At 43.6% G+C, this 20,220-nt stretch overlaps 1 protein-coding gene across 1 annotated transcript in view; it reads left to right on the top strand.

Annotated features, from left to right (window-relative positions):
* Nucleotides 1-20,220, top strand: part of dock4b (dedicator of cytokinesis 4b) — a 155,962-nt gene that overhangs the window by 122,488 nt on the left and 13,254 nt on the right. Inside the window, exons 37-48 of the mRNA XM_036148815.1 lie at nt 192-340; nt 856-942; nt 1,074-1,178; nt 1,453-1,594; nt 3,867-4,033; nt 6,222-6,308; nt 7,937-8,113; nt 11,908-11,991; nt 12,825-12,944; nt 13,260-13,381; nt 16,109-16,220; nt 19,267-19,348. Of these exons, the coding sequence (XP_036004708.1) occupies nt 192-340; nt 856-942; nt 1,074-1,178; nt 1,453-1,594; nt 3,867-4,033; nt 6,222-6,308; nt 7,937-8,113; nt 11,908-11,991; nt 12,825-12,944; nt 13,260-13,381; nt 16,109-16,220; nt 19,267-19,348 (1,434 nt within the window). The remainder of the gene's footprint in view (nt 1-191; nt 341-855; nt 943-1,073; nt 1,179-1,452; nt 1,595-3,866; nt 4,034-6,221; nt 6,309-7,936; nt 8,114-11,907; nt 11,992-12,824; nt 12,945-13,259; nt 13,382-16,108; nt 16,221-19,266; nt 19,349-20,220) is intronic.

Genomic DNA, 20,220 nt, shown 5'->3' with positions numbered 1-20,220 from the left:
AAACATCAACATTTTCTAGAAAAATAAAATCCCAATAACATCCATGAGAACGTGTGGTTCTAACAGAGAAAAAGTGAAAAAGTTTCAAGGCGTGTAAATACTTCTGAGAGGCTGGACTGTTTTTGGCGCGCTCCAGTTGTTGTCTCACGGCAGACGTTTAATCTGAGATGTTGTCTTTGTGTGTTTTGCAGAGGCCTCGTACACCCTGCTGCTGTACGACGAGCTGCTGGAATGGTCGGACAGGCCGCTCCGAGAGTTCCTCAACTACCCCATGCAGAGCGAGTGGCAGAGGAAGGAGTACCTGCATCTCACCATCATCCAGAACTTTGACAGGGGAAAGGTGAGCCGCGGCACACAGCATGGACCAGCTTACTCCGCGTTTCTGATACATTTCCGTTAATCTCACGCTGCCACGTCGTCAGATTATAGCCGGCGGTAATGTTTCCTCGGTGTAATCGGGGCTTTGCATGATTCCTAACAGAAACTCTTTTCAGATGATCGAGAACTCCAACATCCCAGATCAATTGAGGGAATCTTTAGGACTATTCATCTTGTTACTAATAGTCCACTTTCCCCCCCACACATTCGCCAGCTTTACCATCTGCTGGTGCGACAGCGCAGGAGGCAGCAGGAAAGAAGAGCTTCCTGTTTAATTAGCAAGTCTGCTGGATTCTGTACCAGTACCTGTGCAACGGACAGGGTCCATTAGAGTCTAGAGTTTTGTTGGCTCAATACTGCCATCATGTGGTGTGACAGCAATCCTGCACGTCTGAAGTGTAATTTTCCTTTAGGCTTGGTGCTGACGTGTGTGTTTATTTCCCCCCCCTCTTTCTTTTTTTTTTTTTAAAACCTCAGTGTTGGGAGAACGGCATCATCCTTTGCAGGGAGCTTGCTGACCAATACGAGTCTTACTACGACTACAGGAACCTGAGCAAAATGAGGGTAAGCTGTGAGAAGAGCTGCAGACATCCATTTCAAAACGGGACTGTTATTAATCCGTTTAAGTTGGGTGAGCAAATAAAAATGAAGTTTCTGTTTTTTTTTTTTTTTTTTCACTATTTTGTTTTTGTCAGATGATGGAAGCGTCCCTGTATGACAAAATCATGGACCAGCAGAGATTAGAGCCTGAATTCTTCAGAGTTGGCTTCTATGGAAAGAAGTTCCCCTTCTTCTTACGGGTAAAGCCCCCCCTCATTATTTCCATATTCTCCATATTGCATTCTGTCATTCTTTTTCTCCTCTGCAAAACCGAAATAAATCTGCAGAGCGAATTAACATCGCCTTACATAAGACTCCTCCTGTGTAAGGTGACATTCAGCAACTTTTATTCTGCGCCATTTAATGATGTAACAGGCCCTGTCCTTGTCGGAGTTTGCAGTTACCCGCCGCAGCCACTAGATGTCAAACTAACCCCGTGCTGCTTTTTTTTTTTTTCTCTTTGAACTGCTGCAGAATAAAGAGTTTGTGTGCCGCGGCCATGACTACGAGAGGCTGGAGGCTTTCCAGCAGCGGATGCTCAACGAGTTCCCCCACGCCATCGCCATGCAGCACGTCAACCAGCCGGATCAGACCATCTACCAGGCAGATGCACAGTGTATCCTTGGCAATGCAGGATGTGTCCGCGCAAAGCGACTACTGGCACCACATAATGCACAGGGCACCTGTAAGTTTTCTGTATCCATGACTGATCGCGATGAGCATTCGCGGGCCGTTTCTCGCCGTTCGTCTTGCAATCGTAATCAGAGAGCGTACACGTGCAAAAATAGACGACTGCGCTGTACTGCACAGTGCATGGAGGAACCGGGATTTGCCAAAAACTGCAATCAGGCACACTGGTGGGGAAAACATTTGGAAAATGAACCCATAAGCTGGTTTCTCCAAGAGGGTAAATGGGTTTTCGCTAGATTACTGGAAAATGCTTTGCAATAAAGCGTTTTTTTTGTTTTGTTTTTTAAGCTTCACAGAAAAGTAGCAAATTCCAATAGTCTGCTAATCATATAGTAAAAGTAAACATTAAGAAATACATAATTTCTATCTGATCTTGGGGAAAAAAGGTTGAAAAATCGGTCGGCATATCTCGAATGCTTAGCTGTAAGAATGGCATCTCTGGCTGCCTTGGCTACCACAGAGCTGCACAAAATATATATATTATATATTTTGTGTATTATACTTTGCATTCTTCTGCATTTTTTTACAAACCCAGCCAAACACTCTCACTGTACACGTGTAACACCTCCTGAATAACAAAAGGAGGCGCTTGTTTGAGTTCTGCGGATTGTTTGAATTCATAAATACAACATGTTGGCCTTGTTAATTATTCACACAAATGTATGGGACAAGTGTCGGCCTGCATAGACTAAATGCACTAAAAACACCACACACAGACACAGGGACCAAAACATATGCATGTTTTTTTTTTAAATCTACATCTGAGATCCGTACACATACATCTGGATTATATATACACATATATCCCCTTGTGAACTGCTTCTGTGTCATGGGCTTTGCACCTGTGCACCTCTCAATCAACTTTTGTATACATGCATGAGGCCCCTATTTGCACGCACACGCTTTTTTTTTCTCTATGCCTGCATGTGCAAACAGAACGTGTGCACATGTAAATATTTACAGGTAAATGGGAACTGTAAAATGAAAATGTGTTCGTGTTTAGCGAAATCCAAACATGTACATGGGAATTGCTAGCATGCACACATGCATTGTCTCTCTTAGGTTAACACGCATACTGTAACACGTGCATACATGTGGATCGCAGGTGCACAGTTAAAATGTGGGTCCTTGTGGATCGTGTGTATTCATGTTAATTATGTGTGTTTATGTGAATTGTATATCATGCGACTAGTATGTGCAGGGCTGTATTAGGCGTAGACAAGGTGACTAATGTTTGTGCACGTGTGTGCATTTGAAATGTGCAGCATGTGGGTGCAACATAATGGATTTGCACGTGTGAAAAGGGTGTGTGTACATGTGAACTGTAAAAGTGAACATGCGAGTTATTTGTCTGCCAATTCGTCGGTTTTACGCATGCACATCTAACGTGCATGTAGATTTTCCGGTGTGAATCATACAGGGGACATTTGTGTGTACACGGGAACCTTATGCATATTTTTTTTTTGACGTATCTACATGTGAATCTAAAATGTATGGGTGTATGGTGTGTGATTTATATCTGTGCACATGCAAATTGGGTGAGAACACATGTGAACCCTCTACAGGCACATGCGAATTGTTTCCGCACATGCAATCTGTATGATCATACATGTGAAACGACATATGCGCATTTAGACTGACCATATGTTTTGGCACATGCGTGTGAATTAGACACTGACTGTGGTTGTCTACAACCAAACCGGTGTGCTATTTCGCATGACACCGATCAATAGCGTCTCTGTCAGATTGTCCACCCAGTCGTGTATCCTTCACACAAACGCTCACGCACTTGAGTTCATGCACATCAGCCGTCCTCTCTGTGGAAAAGCTGCCCGTCAGGCCGGGAGTCTCTCCTAACGAAGGTGAGGCTGAGCTGTGTAGAAGAACACTGACTCTCTTCCTTTGTCTCCTTCCACTGCTTGCTTTAACAACACTCACACATCTTCTATTCTATCAGCTTCCCCCTTCCTCCGTGTGGATGTAAACAATGCACTCAATCACACTAGGAAAAAAAAAACTAAAAACATTCTGGTCTATTTGTGTGTGCGTGCGTGTGTGTGTCCTCGTCTTCCCGCCAGGACATCCTCAGGTTCCCGCGTTCTTCCAGGTCGTTGAAAAATTGTCGTCCATTTCAGCCCCGCAGCACTTTTTTCCCCTGGTCGGTCTCTTGCACTTTTCCTTGACTCGCAGGCTTTCAGACCTGCAGATCTACGCTGTTACTCCCATCCCAGAGAGCCAGGACGTGCTGCAGCGAGACGGGGTGCCGGACAACATCAAAAGCTTCTACAAGTTTAATCACATCTGGAGGTTCCGATACGACCGGCCGTTCCACAAGGGCACCAAAGACAAGGAGAACGAGTTTAAGGTAAAGGAAAAGTACATTTCTCCGAAACATGGGAAGACCAGCACATATGGGTATTGGGGGGAATTATTTGCGAGCCTTTGACTGCGAGTGGAAGAGCTGTAAAATATTCTGTGCTGCGAAGTGAGAGAATAAAACTCCAATAATTCTATTAGTTTCCCTTCAGAACCACCTGAAACAGCCTCATTGACATCCTAGGCGCCCTCGCTCTTCTATCATGCGCTGTGTAGGTAGCCGTAGTTTGTGCTCAGGTATTAGTCTGTGCATGGAGTGCATGTTTTATTCATCGGGAAAGCGACGGCGTCGGTAATTATACACCGAAAAACCCAGGCAGTAGTCAGAGCCGCGTAAGGCTTGAGCGCAAATGAAGCCTTTTCAGGCTGATTCGGTCCTGCAGCTGCACGCACTCCAAGACGCCCAGCAACACAGAGCCCAATATTACACTCATAAATATTCAGCTTTTATTGCACGCATGCCGTTTTCTCATCACTTCCATCAAGGTTACTTGGCTAAATTTAATCACGGTATCGCATTTTCATTTAGGCTGGATGTCTCTGGCCTTGAGGTAGGAATAGCGTGTAATAAACATTAATGTTGCGACTGGAGTGCACAGGGGGTGTGGTAATGTATGATTATTGCACGATCGCTATAAATTTAAAAAAAAAAGCCACCAAATCGAAACCAAACCGTTTTCTTTACTTTTTTATTTCCTTTATTTTTCTCAGAAAAGCATAGCCTTGTATTTATGCAAGACTTTTTCTGTCAACTTCCTGCTCCCGCAAGTTGTGTTCAGGTAGGTTTCTTGGCCTTTAAAAGCATAAAATCAATAAAGGGCAGCGGGGCTGTGTAGCGAGTCGGAAGACCCTCCTTCAGCGTGAGGACACTGGATCGATACCGCATATCAGCTCTCAGCTGCTCTTTCTTTTGGGGAGGGGAGGGGGGGGGGGTTCTGGAGACACAGACACTGGGTTCAAAACCAGATTGAAAGTAAACGAATTAGCCCATCCTGTATCTAAACACAAATTGGGATACATGTGTAAAGTGTCCTGAACAAAAAAGTGCATTGTTCTTTTTTTCTCTCCCAATACATTTAATTAGCCTTCCTGCGATAGACCAACATAAAGTAGTGCATGGTTGGGAAGTGGAAGGGAGGTATAGGATGCTTTCCCTTCTTCCTCGCGTTTGCTATTCTGCTACATTGCTGCAAAGGGGACATGCTTATGGCTTTCCTTCAACAGTTTTATTTCTACCCCCCACTCTGGCCCAATTGGTGGAGTGCACAACTGATGATTGTCATACCGGCAGAGTTCCCCACCTGAGCTGTGGATCTCTGCAGCTCCTCCAGAGGCCGGGGAATAGGGTTGCCTCTCTGATCATTTTTCCCCTCAGATCAACTGACCAGAACTGTGTTTATACTTAAATTAAATTGCACAAATGTAATTGGCTGACTCCTTAAAGCAATTAGATGCAATGGATTTTCAGGATATCGGAGGCTGGATACCAGACCCAGTAGATCCCCGCAAAAGACATTGACAAGTGTTGGTAAATACAGTAGATTCAAACACTGGAGACTTTAGAGAAGGCCATTCAGATTGGTTGTAAAACGGACCGCTACAGGAGATTGTTCCTGCCCACAGCCATCACCATCTATAACTCGTTGACAAAAGGAGTTACATCAACATTTAATTTATCTTTGGGATAAATTAAGCATTTTTGGAATTTGAATTGATATGAATTAATCTGTAAACAGCTAACCCTGCACAGTAAATATGAACAAGCTTTCTATTCCTTACGTTAGTTGAATCCGGTTGCATTGTGGCATGAGTTGCATCACATAGGGAGCACTATGGGAGGATTCTGGTACATTAAAAGCCAGTTTGAAAATCCTCAAGTTGCCATTATTTGCATTCTGTCAGAGTGACCTTGCGAGACACGGGCGTATTGACAAGCACGCCAGCCGACTGTGTAAGCGCTGGAACGTGAATGATGACATAAGAGATGAGACGTGATGCCTTACCTGCATGCAGAAGTGAACCTTTGGATCATGAACAGCCATAAGTTAGAGATTGAGTCCATCTGTGCATTAGGCGTGAGCAGGGATATATATATTTTTTTCTCCATTAATGATCATCACAATAATGCTGGATTGCTTTTTTTCTGATTTTTTTATTATTATTTTTTTTTTGTGCAGAGCCTGTGGGTGGAGAGGACTACCCTGACTTTGGTGCAGAGTCTCCCAGGCATTTCCCGCTGGTTTGAAGTTGAGAAGAGAGAGCTGGTGAGTGTGAACACTCTTGAAAAAAATTACCTTGAAGACATAAAATCACACACAGCCATCACACACAAGGGACACTACAGTTTTGCAGGTTGCAATTGAGGGCTCAGCCAGCCAATACCGAAGTAACTATTGGCATCCCCAAAAAATGGCTTGGATCTTGGGAAATGTTTGTATTTCTACCATTTTCATACGTGTTGGTTTTTAAACATGAAAAAATAAATCCTGTAAAAATATTTTTTGTGACATTCAGATCCCAAAGAAGTGGGCTGACATTCGCATGCCGTTTTGTCCGGCGAATATGCGAAACACGAGGCAAGCATGTGTCTCTTAAGGTCTAAGCTCAAATTCTTTAGTTCCAGCTGCTTGGCGTGGTGTGAAATTGTCTGAATGTAAAGCCTGTATTACCCCTGCAATGGTTTAGCGGCACAATTGCATATGAAATATGAAATTGGCGAAAGGATTAGGCTTTGTGAGACGCTAAAATTGGAAAGTCGAAAATGGAGGATGAAAGGAAGAGCGTGCACAAAAAGTGACCAGGAGCCGAGTAATTGCTGCATGCGCACACTTGTTGAAGAGATGTCAAGATAATTATCACCCACGTCTGAGCTTGCGAAGAGCATTTTAATTGTTTATTTTTGCTTTTAGCAAAACGCATTTAATAATTTCACTTCAATACGACAGAAAATGGCTCTGAAACTGCACAAAAGTCTCAGCTCAGTCCAAGAAGAACATAAAAGTCCCTCACTCGTTTGAATCAGAACTGGACAAAATATCTGAGTAAACCACCTCTAAATTAGTGTCGTGCAAAGAAATAGTAAAAGCATTCACTGTTTGAGAATAAAAAAAAAAAAATCTAAATCAGAGCTGCCTAATACTGCCGATTGAATGCTAAATCCCATGAGTATTTAAAGTGATACTGTGGTGTAAATGTTTAATGTCCAACGTTAAGGAGGCACAAGTGGAAGGTACCAGTCTGTTTTCAGCTCTATCGTTATTGAAGATCACTAGAAACACGCTTGAAACTATCAAGAAGCGTTATTTGTCATTATGTATTACCGTAATAACATTTTGACCAGGCACACACAACAGGACATAATCTTTCCTATTTTCCAAAAATTGTATATATATATATATATATATATATATATATATATATATATATATATATATATATATATATATTATTGTCTGCCAGTTTTATGCATGAACATCTATCTATCTATCTATCTATCTATCTATCTATCTATCTATCTATCTATCTATCTATCTATCTATCTATCTATCTATCTATCTATCTATCTATCTATCTATCTATCTATCTATCTATCTATCTCTGTTGATTAGATTTGGCCAACAACAACACTCCCTGAGGAGCTTAAGCATTTTTATTCGTCTCCGTAATCATATTCTATCCAAAATCATCAAAAGCAACAAGTAGAAAACGCTTGAATGCTTTGAGTATAGTAAATCTGTGCAAGGTTTGCTTTTTGAATTAAATATTTGAATATATAAAAAAAAACACTTTTCGATTAGATTCTGATTTGTTAAGAGGCACCAGTACAGCTGCATCCAGTGACATTTGAAAAAAAATCAAAAATCAAATTTTTTTTAAACATCCCTGTTCGCAGGTGGAGGTGAGCCCACTGGAGAACGCCATCGAGGTGATCGAGAACAAGAACCTGCAGCTGCGCACGCTGATCGCCCAGTGTCAGAGCCGGCAGATGCAGAACATCAACCCCCTCACCATGTGCCTAAACGGGGTCATCGACGCCGCCGTCAACGGAGGACTGGCCCGCTACCAAGAGGTAGGAACATCTCAGCCGTGGGCAGCGTCGTTCTTTTCTTCTCCTTTTTTTTTTTTTTTCAGAGCGCGAGGGTCGGGAAGCACTGACATATAGATTGCCTAATGATGTATGAAGGTGGGACGTATGAAGCGGCGGGCCGTATGGGGAGCGGAGAGAGAGAGAGAGAGAAGAAAAAAAAGAGGAGCAGATGAACAGCTGGATGGATGGATGCACGAGCGTCCCGGCGAGGTTTTGATCGAATTTATAGATGAGTGGAGAGCAAGAGGGAGTTGGAAGCAGAAAAATGAGATAGATGGTTGATGCTGGAATGAGAGGATGGAATGGAGCTTTCAGTCAGCGACTAGATGGGTGGATGGAGGGATAGATGTGGGGAAAAAGCGGCGTCACATAAAAAAAAAAAATCGCATAAAGAAAATTGGGGGGGGGAAGGAGTGTAAAGAGATGGATGACTAATATTAGCTTATTGAATGAGGTAGGAGGATTTATGCAGCTGCTGCATTGTAGGGTGGAATGGTAAGAGGCAGACAATAAAAGAGAAACATCTTCAGTCTCGCTGACAATCATTTGCATCCACTTGCAGCATCTCGCAAAGCACCGCGCGAGAGAATGCGGGATAACCGAGCGGCGCGCTCCCAATTTTCCACGAAAAGCACAACAGCCACAAACAAAGGGGAGGGGGAAAAAAGAAAAAAAAACAACTTAAAATCTACTCAGGAAGACAGTTTTTAGCCTCGGCAAACCGAGTGGACTCTTCTGCTTGTCGCTTAGCAACTGCTGTGAGCGTGGATCTGGGGGGGCTGGAGGCGATGGGTGTGTGTTTCTCAGCCGTTCGTGCCCGTTCGCAGGCCCCATACGCAGGAAAGCCGCCGCCACGTTTCTCTGCTGCTTTTAATTCCTTGTAAACGTCCCCCCCCCCCCCTCTTGACGTTAGACGCTAAGATATTTGACACCTTTTAAAATATCCTCCTACCAACCGGACACGTATGGCTCATTCGTTCTGCCGCGCTCACCGCCAACCGACGTCAACGCCCGTTTTTCTCCGAGGCGCGCTTCGAGCAGCGGGCCCTCGGGGACCACGCCTGTAAATCTATTCATTCCTTTTCCCTCCGTAATGCCGATTGACAGCTGTGGAGGCCCCTCGCTACAAATGAGGGAGAAATTGTTATTATTAATATTCAGATTTATCGCTCCAGTCTGAGTCGAAACCCTTTCCGAAGCGAAGAGGGGAGAAACGGCTTCTGATTTATTCCCCCCCCCCCCTCCCCTCCGCGCTCCCTCTTTAATTGGACTTTGCTAATGATTAACTGAAGTCGCTCGGTGGCTGGGTCCCACTCGTCCGCGGTCCGACGGGAGATTTCCATCACGCGCCAGATTATCGATCAGTTTTGCAGCCTTTTTTTTTTTCCCCTCGGCCTGATAATTTGTGGCCGCTGCGGAAATGCAACGGAAAGTATACAATATTTATGCACCGAAATGTTTTAAAATTTGTTACCGGGGCATTTTTTTTTTTTTTCTGAGCTTAATAAGATCCGCTCTCCTGTAGGGTGCATACTAATTTGATAAGGACTGCCATCTGGTGATGTTTGGAATATTAAAACACCTTGAGTATTGAGACTCTGAAAGCCATTTGATAGGGATCTGTGTTTGTTTGTGAGGTGTTTAAAGCAGCCTCAAGCATCTTTTCTCTCAGTCTGTCTCTTTCAAAACAGACAGCTGTGTCCTTGAGAGGAACTGTACTGCGCTTTTTTGCAAACACCCCCTTTACGTGTTGGTGCCTCTCTTCATTCATCCCCCCCCCCCCCTTCCCTCTTCTGAATTTCCTTTTGGGGGCAGATTTGAGAACAGATTGTGAGCAGGGCTTTTCATTATCTCATATTCTCTTCTTGCTTTCAGCCTAGTCTAACACAGGCTGGGAAGGATTTGCGGTAATCTCAGGACGTATGACAAGCGCTGATGCCACTGTAAACAGCAAGGACCTGACAGTTTGCGTAGAGGGAGGGGGATGGAAACGAGACTTCCAGCTCTCAAGAGAGTGCGCGGTATTTGGTTCAAGGACGGCGGCGGCTCTTACGTGGCGGCGGCTCTTACGTGATGGACCCCCCCCCGATCAGGAAAATGCAGGAAATCATCTCAATGCTAGGAAGCAGCCTCCCACAAAGCGTGTAGAATACCTTCCCAGCCAGCAGGGGGTGGCGATTCCCCATTGATTGCTCATGCAGGCAACTTTTTCAAGTGCAGGTGTAGCTGGTTTTTGTTTGTTTTCTTTAAACCAGGTGCTCTTGTTCCCCCCCTTTCTAATGCCCCCCTGGAAACCTGCCTAAATGGTCCATAATAAAAACTGACACTATTCACAAAATCGGCATGATAGAAGAATTTGTCAGGTTTTTTTGGTTGTTCTTTTTTTTTTCACAAAAAGAGTAAAAGTTTAATAAATTACAATTGTTTAGGCTAATTTAGTCCAGGTTTGGCTAGTCCAAGTGTCCAAATTAGTCTTTTTGTTTAGCTTCATCGAGACGCTAACAAGCTAGCTTTGTCGGTGGTTGGCTGTTAGCAGTGGCGGCTTTTTAATGGGGGGCACTAGGCGACCATTAAGCTTGCAGGGAGAAAGTATAGAAGCAGTAAACAGACATTACAAAATAAATAGGAATTATCACATCTGTTCTCGAATGTAGATTTTCCCATTCCCATTCCATTTTGAGTCTTTTCAGTTATTTTTTTCTGCAGGTCTGATAACATGTACTTAAATGGCGTGCAGCGGCACCCGTATGAGTGTGTATGTGTGTTCTTAAACGTTTGGCTTCCATGTGACTTCGTGCAGGCTTGTGACTGGTCATTTAAAGATTCTCCTCTTAAATGAGATCTCTGAGCCTGTGGCCAATCAGAGTTTTTTTTTTTTTCTTTTTGAGTCATTCTTCATCCAATCTGAATAATTCATGATACCTGTCAATCAAAGTCACAACCCCTGGCAGCTTAGACACGCAGGGGCAAATGTCACTTAAACACACAAATGGAAACGGAAGAGTCAGACAACGACGAGATGGGAGGGAATGGCGCAGCGAAAGAAAATTAGGTCATTTATTGACAAGATAATAACTTTTAAGCAGCTAATACCATATTGTCAGTCTTGTAATAAGCATTTAAAAATGACTACCAAATTATTCTGATATTGATTCTCTTTTTATGCCTGTATTAGTGTAACTGAAGAAAATGGTAGACATATGGCATAAGTTGGATGATAACCTTAATGATTTAGCAGTAGAAGGACTAATTGCTGCATTTCTGGTTTTGCAGTGTGATCATGTTATACATATTTGTTTTTTTTTTTCCTTGTTTTTTTTTGTACCATGATACCATGGTATCTTTAATCAAGTCAGTGACTCGATGCAATCTGCTGGTGTTTCCTTCGATAGGAAGCTTTTTAATCAATCTGTCTGTGTGATTCAGTAGGATTGACTGAATTAATCAATGAGAATCTCATACCGACCCATGCCTACCATAAATGTGGCTATTATAGAACAAGAAGCAGTGGCACCAATGAAAGCGATAAAAGAGCCTTTTATAAATCTTGATTTTTAAATCATCCTGTTTGAGTTCTTTGAAATCCAACTTTTTGGTAATGCTTTTTTTAGTTCAGTCCCTTTGTATATTTGCTCAGTCTTGCTGAATGCTTTGAAAGCCTGCACAAATAAAACAAAAACTAAAATAAATAACAATAAAAACATCCACTGAGTCAGGCCTGCTGGGATCATAAGCAGTTCGGGCCTTCAGATGTTCTGCATTTTGTTTACTTGCAGGCCTTTTTCGTGAAGGACTACATCATGAATCATCCCGAGGACGGAGACAAGATCGGCCGGCTGAGGGAGCTCATGTTTGAACAGGTAGAAAATGCGGAATTAAACCAATTCATACTGCATACTGCGTTTTTCATTGTAAGAATGTGGTTACAAGATTAGGATTATTGCTGTTAATGGCCATGTATTGTCATTTTTGCAAACAAAAATGGAAAATAGCTGGAAAAAATGGCAAATTTAGTCTGTGTCCAAAGTTTGCATACTTTAATTTACAAATAATGTTCAGAGTCAAAGAGGTTCTGTCTCCAGGCTGATGAACATAATGCCCAGACAGCCTGCACCTTTGCACTTATTCTACCATATGAAGTCAAACTCCTTGTTTGTTTGCACAAACTTGACAAAATAACCTGATTGTGATTCTGAAATGACGGAAAGCGATGACTCACAAAGCGAGGGAGCCACAAATGGAGTAAAGAGCCACTGCAGACGGTCTGTGAGACCAGGCGGCCAGTTTGTTATAGGCAAAAACACGCAAGCACGGTCTGTGTGATGCATGTTTGAAGCACTTTATTTCCTTACTATTAACACACGTTAGACAGAATATTCTAATTAGGACAGAATAGATCAATGCACCTTAGGCAAGTATTTATTTCTTCATTCGCAGAGAGGAGTAAAATGGAAGGTGATAACATTTCTTTTTAAGTTTTCTGAAAGTATCCCCCAGTCAAGCATGGTGGTGGCAGTATCATGCTGTGGGGATATTCCTTGCCAATAGCACTTGTGCACTGCGCAATGCGGATCAAATGGAACGAAAACGAGGAGATCTGCCTTCAAACTCTCGAATCCCATCCAAACTGGCAGCGAATATTTGTAAACCTCTGGCTGAGACTACGTTTGAAGTTTCTGTGTTTGTGTTGCAGGCGCACATCTTAGAATTCGGCCTCGCTGTGCACGAGAAGTATGTTCCCCAAGACATGAGACCTCTCCATAAGAAGTTAGTGGACCAGTTCCATCTTATGAAATCCAGCCTGGGCATACAGGTAGGCCACCAGGTTGTCCGTCGGACGAATTCAAGCGTATCAAATGTAATTTAGTGAAGATTGCATGTGCTGTGCGATTTCCTTTAAATTATTAACAGAAGTCTTTGTAGAAGTGTAAACCAGCTTTGACAGCAGAAAGCGTCTGCTGTGCTCCGACTTCACAGCGAATGACCCCTGCAGTCTTTGGAAGGGTGGAAGCCACCCCAAACTTGCCCACATCTGCATTCCGCAGATTTTATTTGTGTACCACATGCTGACGCCGAGGAGCCTTTTAATCATGTCGGCTTTCCCACTTTCCTCCATGTGAAACCCCAGGAGTTCCCGGCGTATGTGCGCGCCAGCCCCGTGCCCTTCACCAACGGAAGCCCGCGGACTTACAGGAACTCGGTGCCCAGTATCATCAGCCCCGACGCGGGCAGAGGGGTTGCAAGGCGGAGGTGATGGCCCTTTTTTCCATTAATATATATTTTTTTGAAAGTACATCTGCATTTAAATCAGGCTTTGATAAAATGTCAAAGACATCCGTGTTTTGTCACGTTAAAGATTTATAATTCATCCACTCTTCATCCTCCAGCTGTTTACTGGTGTGGCTCTTTGTTGGCATATAACAAATGAGGGTGGGGTGGGGGGCGGGGGGGTCCAACTGGGATCCGTCTGTGCTGCTGACTGTGTATGGGTGGTGTTTTGATGTGTTCAGTGACCCTTCCACCCTGTCTACCTGCGACATTCTCCTTCCACAGTCTGATCCCATGGGGCACAAAAACTTTGGGGAGGCACGCATCACTTCAATCTCACTGTGACATTTCCGTTTTTTTTTTTTTGTTTTTTTTTTGTTTTTTCATGCACCGAGTTTTGATTTCTATGAGAGGAAAAAAACAAACACCGCAGGACATCTCAAATTTTTAATTTCTTGATGTCGTTTTGATGAAGTGCTGTAATTGTTGTAACAATTGCTTTTCATCCAAAACTGACATCCCTCTGCTCTCTTTTGCTTCCTGCCGGTTTGCCCATTGTGTTGGACTTCACTGTGAATTTACGGTAAGTGAAACACGCTTACTTGCAAAAGTAACTGGGAGAAAAAACAACAACCTTGTTTTGTCTGGCTACATTGAAAGCGTCAATGGATAGTACTTAGTAGGTTTTATGTGCTAGACCAGAAGTCGGCAACCTGCAGTTCTGGAGCACTTTAGGCCCTCCATTGTGACAACTTATAACTGTGGCCAACAATTGGTGGATTTTGATATTGAAAAGTAGTAACTCTGCAAAGAATTTTACAAGAGAATGACAGTAATGGCACAAAAACTTTAATCATAAGATATTCTTTATTTCATATTTAGCCTAACTTTTTTCAGTGTTTTTTTTGTGCTTTTCCTGCAAAAATATCCATCCATCCGTCCTCCTCCGCTAATCCGGGGTCGGGTCGCGGGGGTAGCAGCTTCAGTAGGGATGCCCAGACGTCCCTCTCCCCAGCCACTTGGGCCAGCTCCTCCGGGGGAATCCCAAGGCGTTCCCAGGCCAGCCGGGAGACATAGTCCCTCCAGCGTGTCCTGGGTCTTCCTTTGGGTCTCCTCCCTGGATGTCTCCTCCAGGGAGGCGTCCAGGAGGCATCCTAACCAGCTGCCGAATTACTCAACTGGCTCCTCTCGACGTGGAGGAGCAGCGGCTCTACTCTGAGTCCTCCCCGGATGACTGAGCTCCTCACCCTATCTCTAAGGGAGAGCCCAGACACACTACGGAGAAAACTCATTTCAGCCGCTTGTATCCGGGATTTCGTTCTTTCGGTCACGACCCAAAGCTCGTGACCATAGATGAGGGTAGGAACGTAGATCGACCGGTAAATCGAGAGCTTCGCCTTTTGGCTCAGCTCTCTCTTCACCACAACGGATCGGTACAGCGCCCGCTTCACAGCAGACGCTGCACCAATCCGCCTGTCGATCTCCCGCTCCATCTTCCCCTCATTCGTGAACAAGACCCCTAGATACTTGAACTCCTCCACTAGGGGCAGCACATCCTCCCCAACCCGGAGAAGGCACTCTACCCTTTTCCGGTTCAAGACCATGGTCTCGGATTTGGAGGCACTGATTTTCATCCCGGCCGCTTCGCACTCGGCTGCGAACCGCTCCAGTGAGAGCTGTAGATCACGCCCTGATGAAGCCAATAGGACCACGTCATCCGCGAATAGCAGAGACGCAATCCTAAGGCCACCAAAACGGATCCCCTCAACACCTTGGCTGCGCCTAGAAATTCTGTCCATAAAAGTTATGAACAGAATCGGTGACAAAGGGCAACCTTGGCGGAGTCCAACTATCACCGGAAATGAGCCCGACTTACTGCCGGCAATGTGGACCAGATTCTGACACCGGTCGTACAGAGACCTGACAGCCCTTATTAGGGAGTACCCTTGTTAGGGAGTACCCCCCACAGGATCCCTCGAGGGACACGGTCGAATGCCATCTCCAGATCCACAAAGCACATGTAGACTGGTTGGGCAAACTCCCATGCCCCTGCCAGGATCCTGCAAAAGTATTTTAAATATTATTCTTTCAAGTACAAAAAAAAAGATAAAAACATAAACAAGTTAATTTTAGTATTGAGTTCATACATGATACGTTATGTTATATAACAGTTGTATGGATTTTATTTCTCGGGGCTAATTTTATTTAGCAGGGACGATACCCTCTGGGTTATAAAGGCTGTTCCAAACCAGCTTCCCTGTTTCTATTTTTGGGAAGGGATCCCAACAGCATGAAACTGTCGCCACCATGTTTCACTGCAGACATAGCTATGTGCAGTGTTTGCTTATGGCCACAATTTCATTTTGCATGTAGGCCAAAAAGTGCAGGCCAGTTTGCACCCAATTCTAATATGAGGTAAAGGGGGTTGGATCCAGATGCACCCTACAATTAAGATTATCTGTGAAAAAGCAAACATTAAGAAAATTAAAATTTTTGTTTCACTTCAGTTCTGTGCAACTTTCTGTTGGTCTATCGCATAAAATTTCCCAAAGTGCTACACGGAAGTTTTTGGTTTAACCTGAGAACGTGTGAAAAAGTTAAATGGGATTGGATACTTTTGAGAGGCGCTGAATCTGGAAGTTCATGTAAGTTATCAAAACAGCCGGATTTCCTTTTACGAAAGCTCTTTGTCTCCTCCAGCCCCCACAGCTACCCTGCAGTGAACCGTTACTCGTCATCCTCGCTTTCATCTCAAGCCTCCAACGAAGTCAGCAACATCACCGGGCAGTCGGAGAGCTCGGATGAAGTCTTCAACATGCAGGTAATCTCTCGGCCTTAAACACACATACAAGCAGCCTCTTATGCGCCACCCCCACGGCCCCGGAAAGGGCTCTTAAAGAAGTAGATTGAGTCCACATCCCAACATTTGCCCTCCTGTTCCCCACAGGCTCAACACGCCTTACTTTTTTTTTTCTTCTTCTAATCCATCCTCGCTCCATTCTGCCCTCATTTTTTTCCCCTCTCCTCTGACCCTTTTTCTCACTATCATCCCGACTTTCTTGTCCAGGCCAAACAAATTGTCATGATTATATCAATTCAGGACATGGTGCTTTGTGCCGGCCGTCCAGGGAGCCTGCCTGAGTCTAATCTAAACTAGATTTGGCCAATTCAAAGAGCTGCCGACAACTCTTGGCAAGCCGTCTGCCGCACCTGGCAGGCCTGGAGTAATAGTAAAAGAGGGGAAACATGGAAAGAGGGGGAGAAAAAAAAAACGGCTGCTGTCAGGAATCTTACTGAGTCAATTAGGGTAATATGTTTAAATATTAACACTCATCTTTCCCGGATTATGTGCGATTTTACTGAAGGAAGGATGAGGAAAAAAGTATGCAGTTAGTTTAGGACATCCACTTAAAGATTTATATTTTCTTTTTAAGGTGTTACATGCATTCAGTTGACCTTCAATAGACAATAGTAAAACCAGGCATCTAAAGCACTTTACATACAGGGATATTTACAAATTTAGATTTATTATATTTTTATACAACCAAGATCTTTTTTTTTATAGGAATTGAGGCTGGCGTCGTTCAAAAAAAGATATTATATAATACAAAATTAATCTGTTTACATTTTATAAGAACAAGTATCTGCTGAAAATGCATACCCTTCTCAATCTCGATCAGGGGAAAGATCTTTAACAGTATTACAGCAGTTTGACTTGTAAATGTTTCTACTGTTCCACCATTTTGACAGTTAACTCTGTCAGATTCAAGTCGGGACTTTGGCTGCGCCACTCATGAAAAAGACAAAAACGACAAAACCTATTCTTGTCAACAATGAGAACAGGATTTGGATCATGCTTTATAAAAGCTTTGCTGTATTGTGCCAGCTTTAATGAGTGGGTGTAACCAAGTCTGCTATTGAATAAAAGTCACCGGATGGTTGTAGCCCTACTTAGTTTGAAATTGTTGTATCTAAGTTGTTTCTTTTTGGAGAAAATGCCATAAACTGCTTTTGAGGGCTGCACAAAATATTACAAAGAGTGAAAATGGCAAATGACCCCTGAGCTAGGAGCTAAGGATAGACAAGGTTGAGTTGTAGACAATATTACTACTACTAATACTACTAAAACCTGTCTCACTATGATAGCAATAAACTGATAGTGTATGCAGATCTCAAAACGGACTGTACAAATGTTAACAGTGTTGCTGTTTTTTTTGTATACATTTGGTATTTTTGCTGCCAATCTTCAATCTCTTATTTTTTTAAAGCTACAGCCTCCCGTTCATGTCTTAAACAATGCAAGTTCTCCAGAGCATACCAAGGTTCCAGCGAGTAATACTAACAGCGCTAGTAGCGTAAATGCTTAACACTGCCGGTGCATATAATGTGTATCCTATATGACAGGTGCTCTGAAAATATGCCTGTCTTCACAATATCCAGTTGATAGTAAAATACAGAAATGTTTTTTTTTTTTTTTGTTCTCCAAGCAAGCCCAAAGCGAGTGTAATGCTGACCACTGTAACAGTGTGTGAAATATGATTTTATCGTTATTTTGAAAAACTGATCACATGAATTCAGAGGTGAAATTGAAACTTTAGCTAATGTATTAGAGATTTGCACGGTTACTGTGGTTTAGTTTTACAAACCGTACACTTCAGTCTCTGTGTATTCCCTGTAGAGAACACACAGGGAATACACATTATCTCTGTGCGCCGAGATTTCAAAAAGGCTGACGACATTTCTGAATCAAGCACAGAGGTCATAAGCTCAAAAGGGTAGTCTGTTCAGCCTTCCTTTATCTCCTTAGTCTCCCTTATGCAGCAAGCATGCCAACCTGGAAAACAGGTTCCTTTTAAGCGCTTTGTACAGATTCTATGCCTCACTGAATCGTGAAAAAGAGCAAACTGAGTCTTCTTCCTTCAGTAAGAACTTTCACACCAGGGAGTGTTGTCACTAGTGCCAACGAGGTTTAGCTATGTAGTATTCACTGACCGGAAAAATCAGTCAGCTTTTTCTCTTTCCGCAGTCACCACCCGATTTTCCGTTACATCCCTCATTTGTAGAGTTCAACGTATTGCAATAGCTTCACTCTAAAAAGCTCAGCTTTTAGGCAGACTTTGTTATCATTCATCTACAAAACCACAATGTACATTTGAGCGACATGTCATTACAAGGCTCTGGGTAAAAACACAAGACCAAAAGCAAAACCTTATAGATTTAAGTATTTGTGATTTGTCAGGAATGTGGCGTCAAACAAAAATATATATATATTTGTACAGAGCAATTATGTGCAAGACCGTATGAGTACAAGTAGTTGTAGCGGCAGCATGTTTTGCAACAATGAACGGACCGTGTGGTCTGCAGATATTACAATCAGTGCAATAGAGTTCCCAGTGTCCTTGTGCAGTGTTTTCTATATATATGGGGGGGTATATATATATATATGGAAGTTTAGCAGCCTTAGGACATGTGCAATCACGCTGTTGTGGAATCTGGTTGTTCTGCATTTGAAGCTGCTGAACCTCTTGCCGGTGGGCAGCAGGGAGAACGGTCCATGATGGGGGTGGGAGGGATATTTTACGGTTGTCTGAGCCCTGGTCATGCAGTGTCTGCGAGCGGTGTCATGGATGGAGGGACGCGGCTCCATCCAGCACAAAATGTCTTTTCAAGCGCAAAACAAAAACTGCATTGTGAAATATCTACGTTGAAATGTATTAAATGCATGTATGCCACAAGTTGACAATGTTTTTTTTTTAAATAAAATCACCATTGTGTAGCAGTGTACTTTATTTTTAATCAAACCAAGTTTAATTCATGTTCTTTTGATTCAACACAGATGTAGATAATGTTGTCTTTCCCACCCACAGCCCAGTCCGTCTACCTCAAGCCTAAGCTCCAACCACTCTGCCTCCCCCAACGTCACCAGCTCAGCCCCCTCCAGTGCCAGAGGTAAGACGGCTTCTTTCGCAAAATAAGAAGCGCTGCAGGCTTGCATCCAGCTGCGGCTCCCGTCCCAAATGATCTGAATCCAGCGCTCCCAGTGAGATAGACTGCACTTTTAACCTTTCAGTAGCACGGTGTTCTCCCAAGCCGCGATGGCACCCCCTCCTCTGATGGTGTTGGAATCCAGCGGAAAATCCTCAAAGAGAATGTAGAAGGGTGAGCTTAAAGGAAGGCAAACCGAGGAAACGGAAAACAAAGAGAATACAAAATGAGGACAGATAAATAAATGAGCTAGAAGAAACGGTGTTGAAGGGAACTCGGAGCCGACGAAAACGCGGTACACGGTACGAGAGAATAAGAGATTTTTACAACTGAAAAAAAACTCCCCCCTTTCCCCCTTTCCAGACCAGCCTTGGTTATCGGAGCCTCCTCCGCCGTGCTGCGCGAATAGCTGATGCCTCATCCCGACGTCCTCTCATCCCGACGTGTTCAAATGTGTAAATGTGTTTCTGCCTGATCCCGATCATAAAAAGCGAGAATATATGAAGACGTTTATGGAAGCGTATGCACTCCCCTTTGGCAAGCTGCTGACAGCGGGCGGCGCCCTTATAAAAGTGCCCTCTGTCTACCCATAAAGCGTGCAGAGAAATATTGCCTCCGTGGCGCTACCTGAAGGAGAGCCAGCGATTGCCATCTTATATTCATATGATAGCCTTCCAAGTGCTGTCAACTTGGCTAATGGTTCAAGATTCATGCGGCAGCTGCTGAGGGGAAGGGCAGCAATAATAGAGAGTTTGCACGTTTGTTTTTTTTTCCTGCGCCTATCTGTCGTCTTGCGTTACATATGTAAACGTGTCGAGCTGCGGCTCACGCCTCCG

The sequence above is a fragment of the Fundulus heteroclitus genome, chromosome 17 (assembly GCF_011125445.2).
Source record: "Fundulus heteroclitus isolate FHET01 chromosome 17, MU-UCD_Fhet_4.1, whole genome shotgun sequence".
Lineage (NCBI taxonomy): Eukaryota > Metazoa > Chordata > Actinopteri > Cyprinodontiformes > Fundulidae > Fundulus > Fundulus heteroclitus.
Note: the sequence above shows the minus strand (reverse complement) of the source record. Positions and strands in the feature narration are given on the sequence as shown.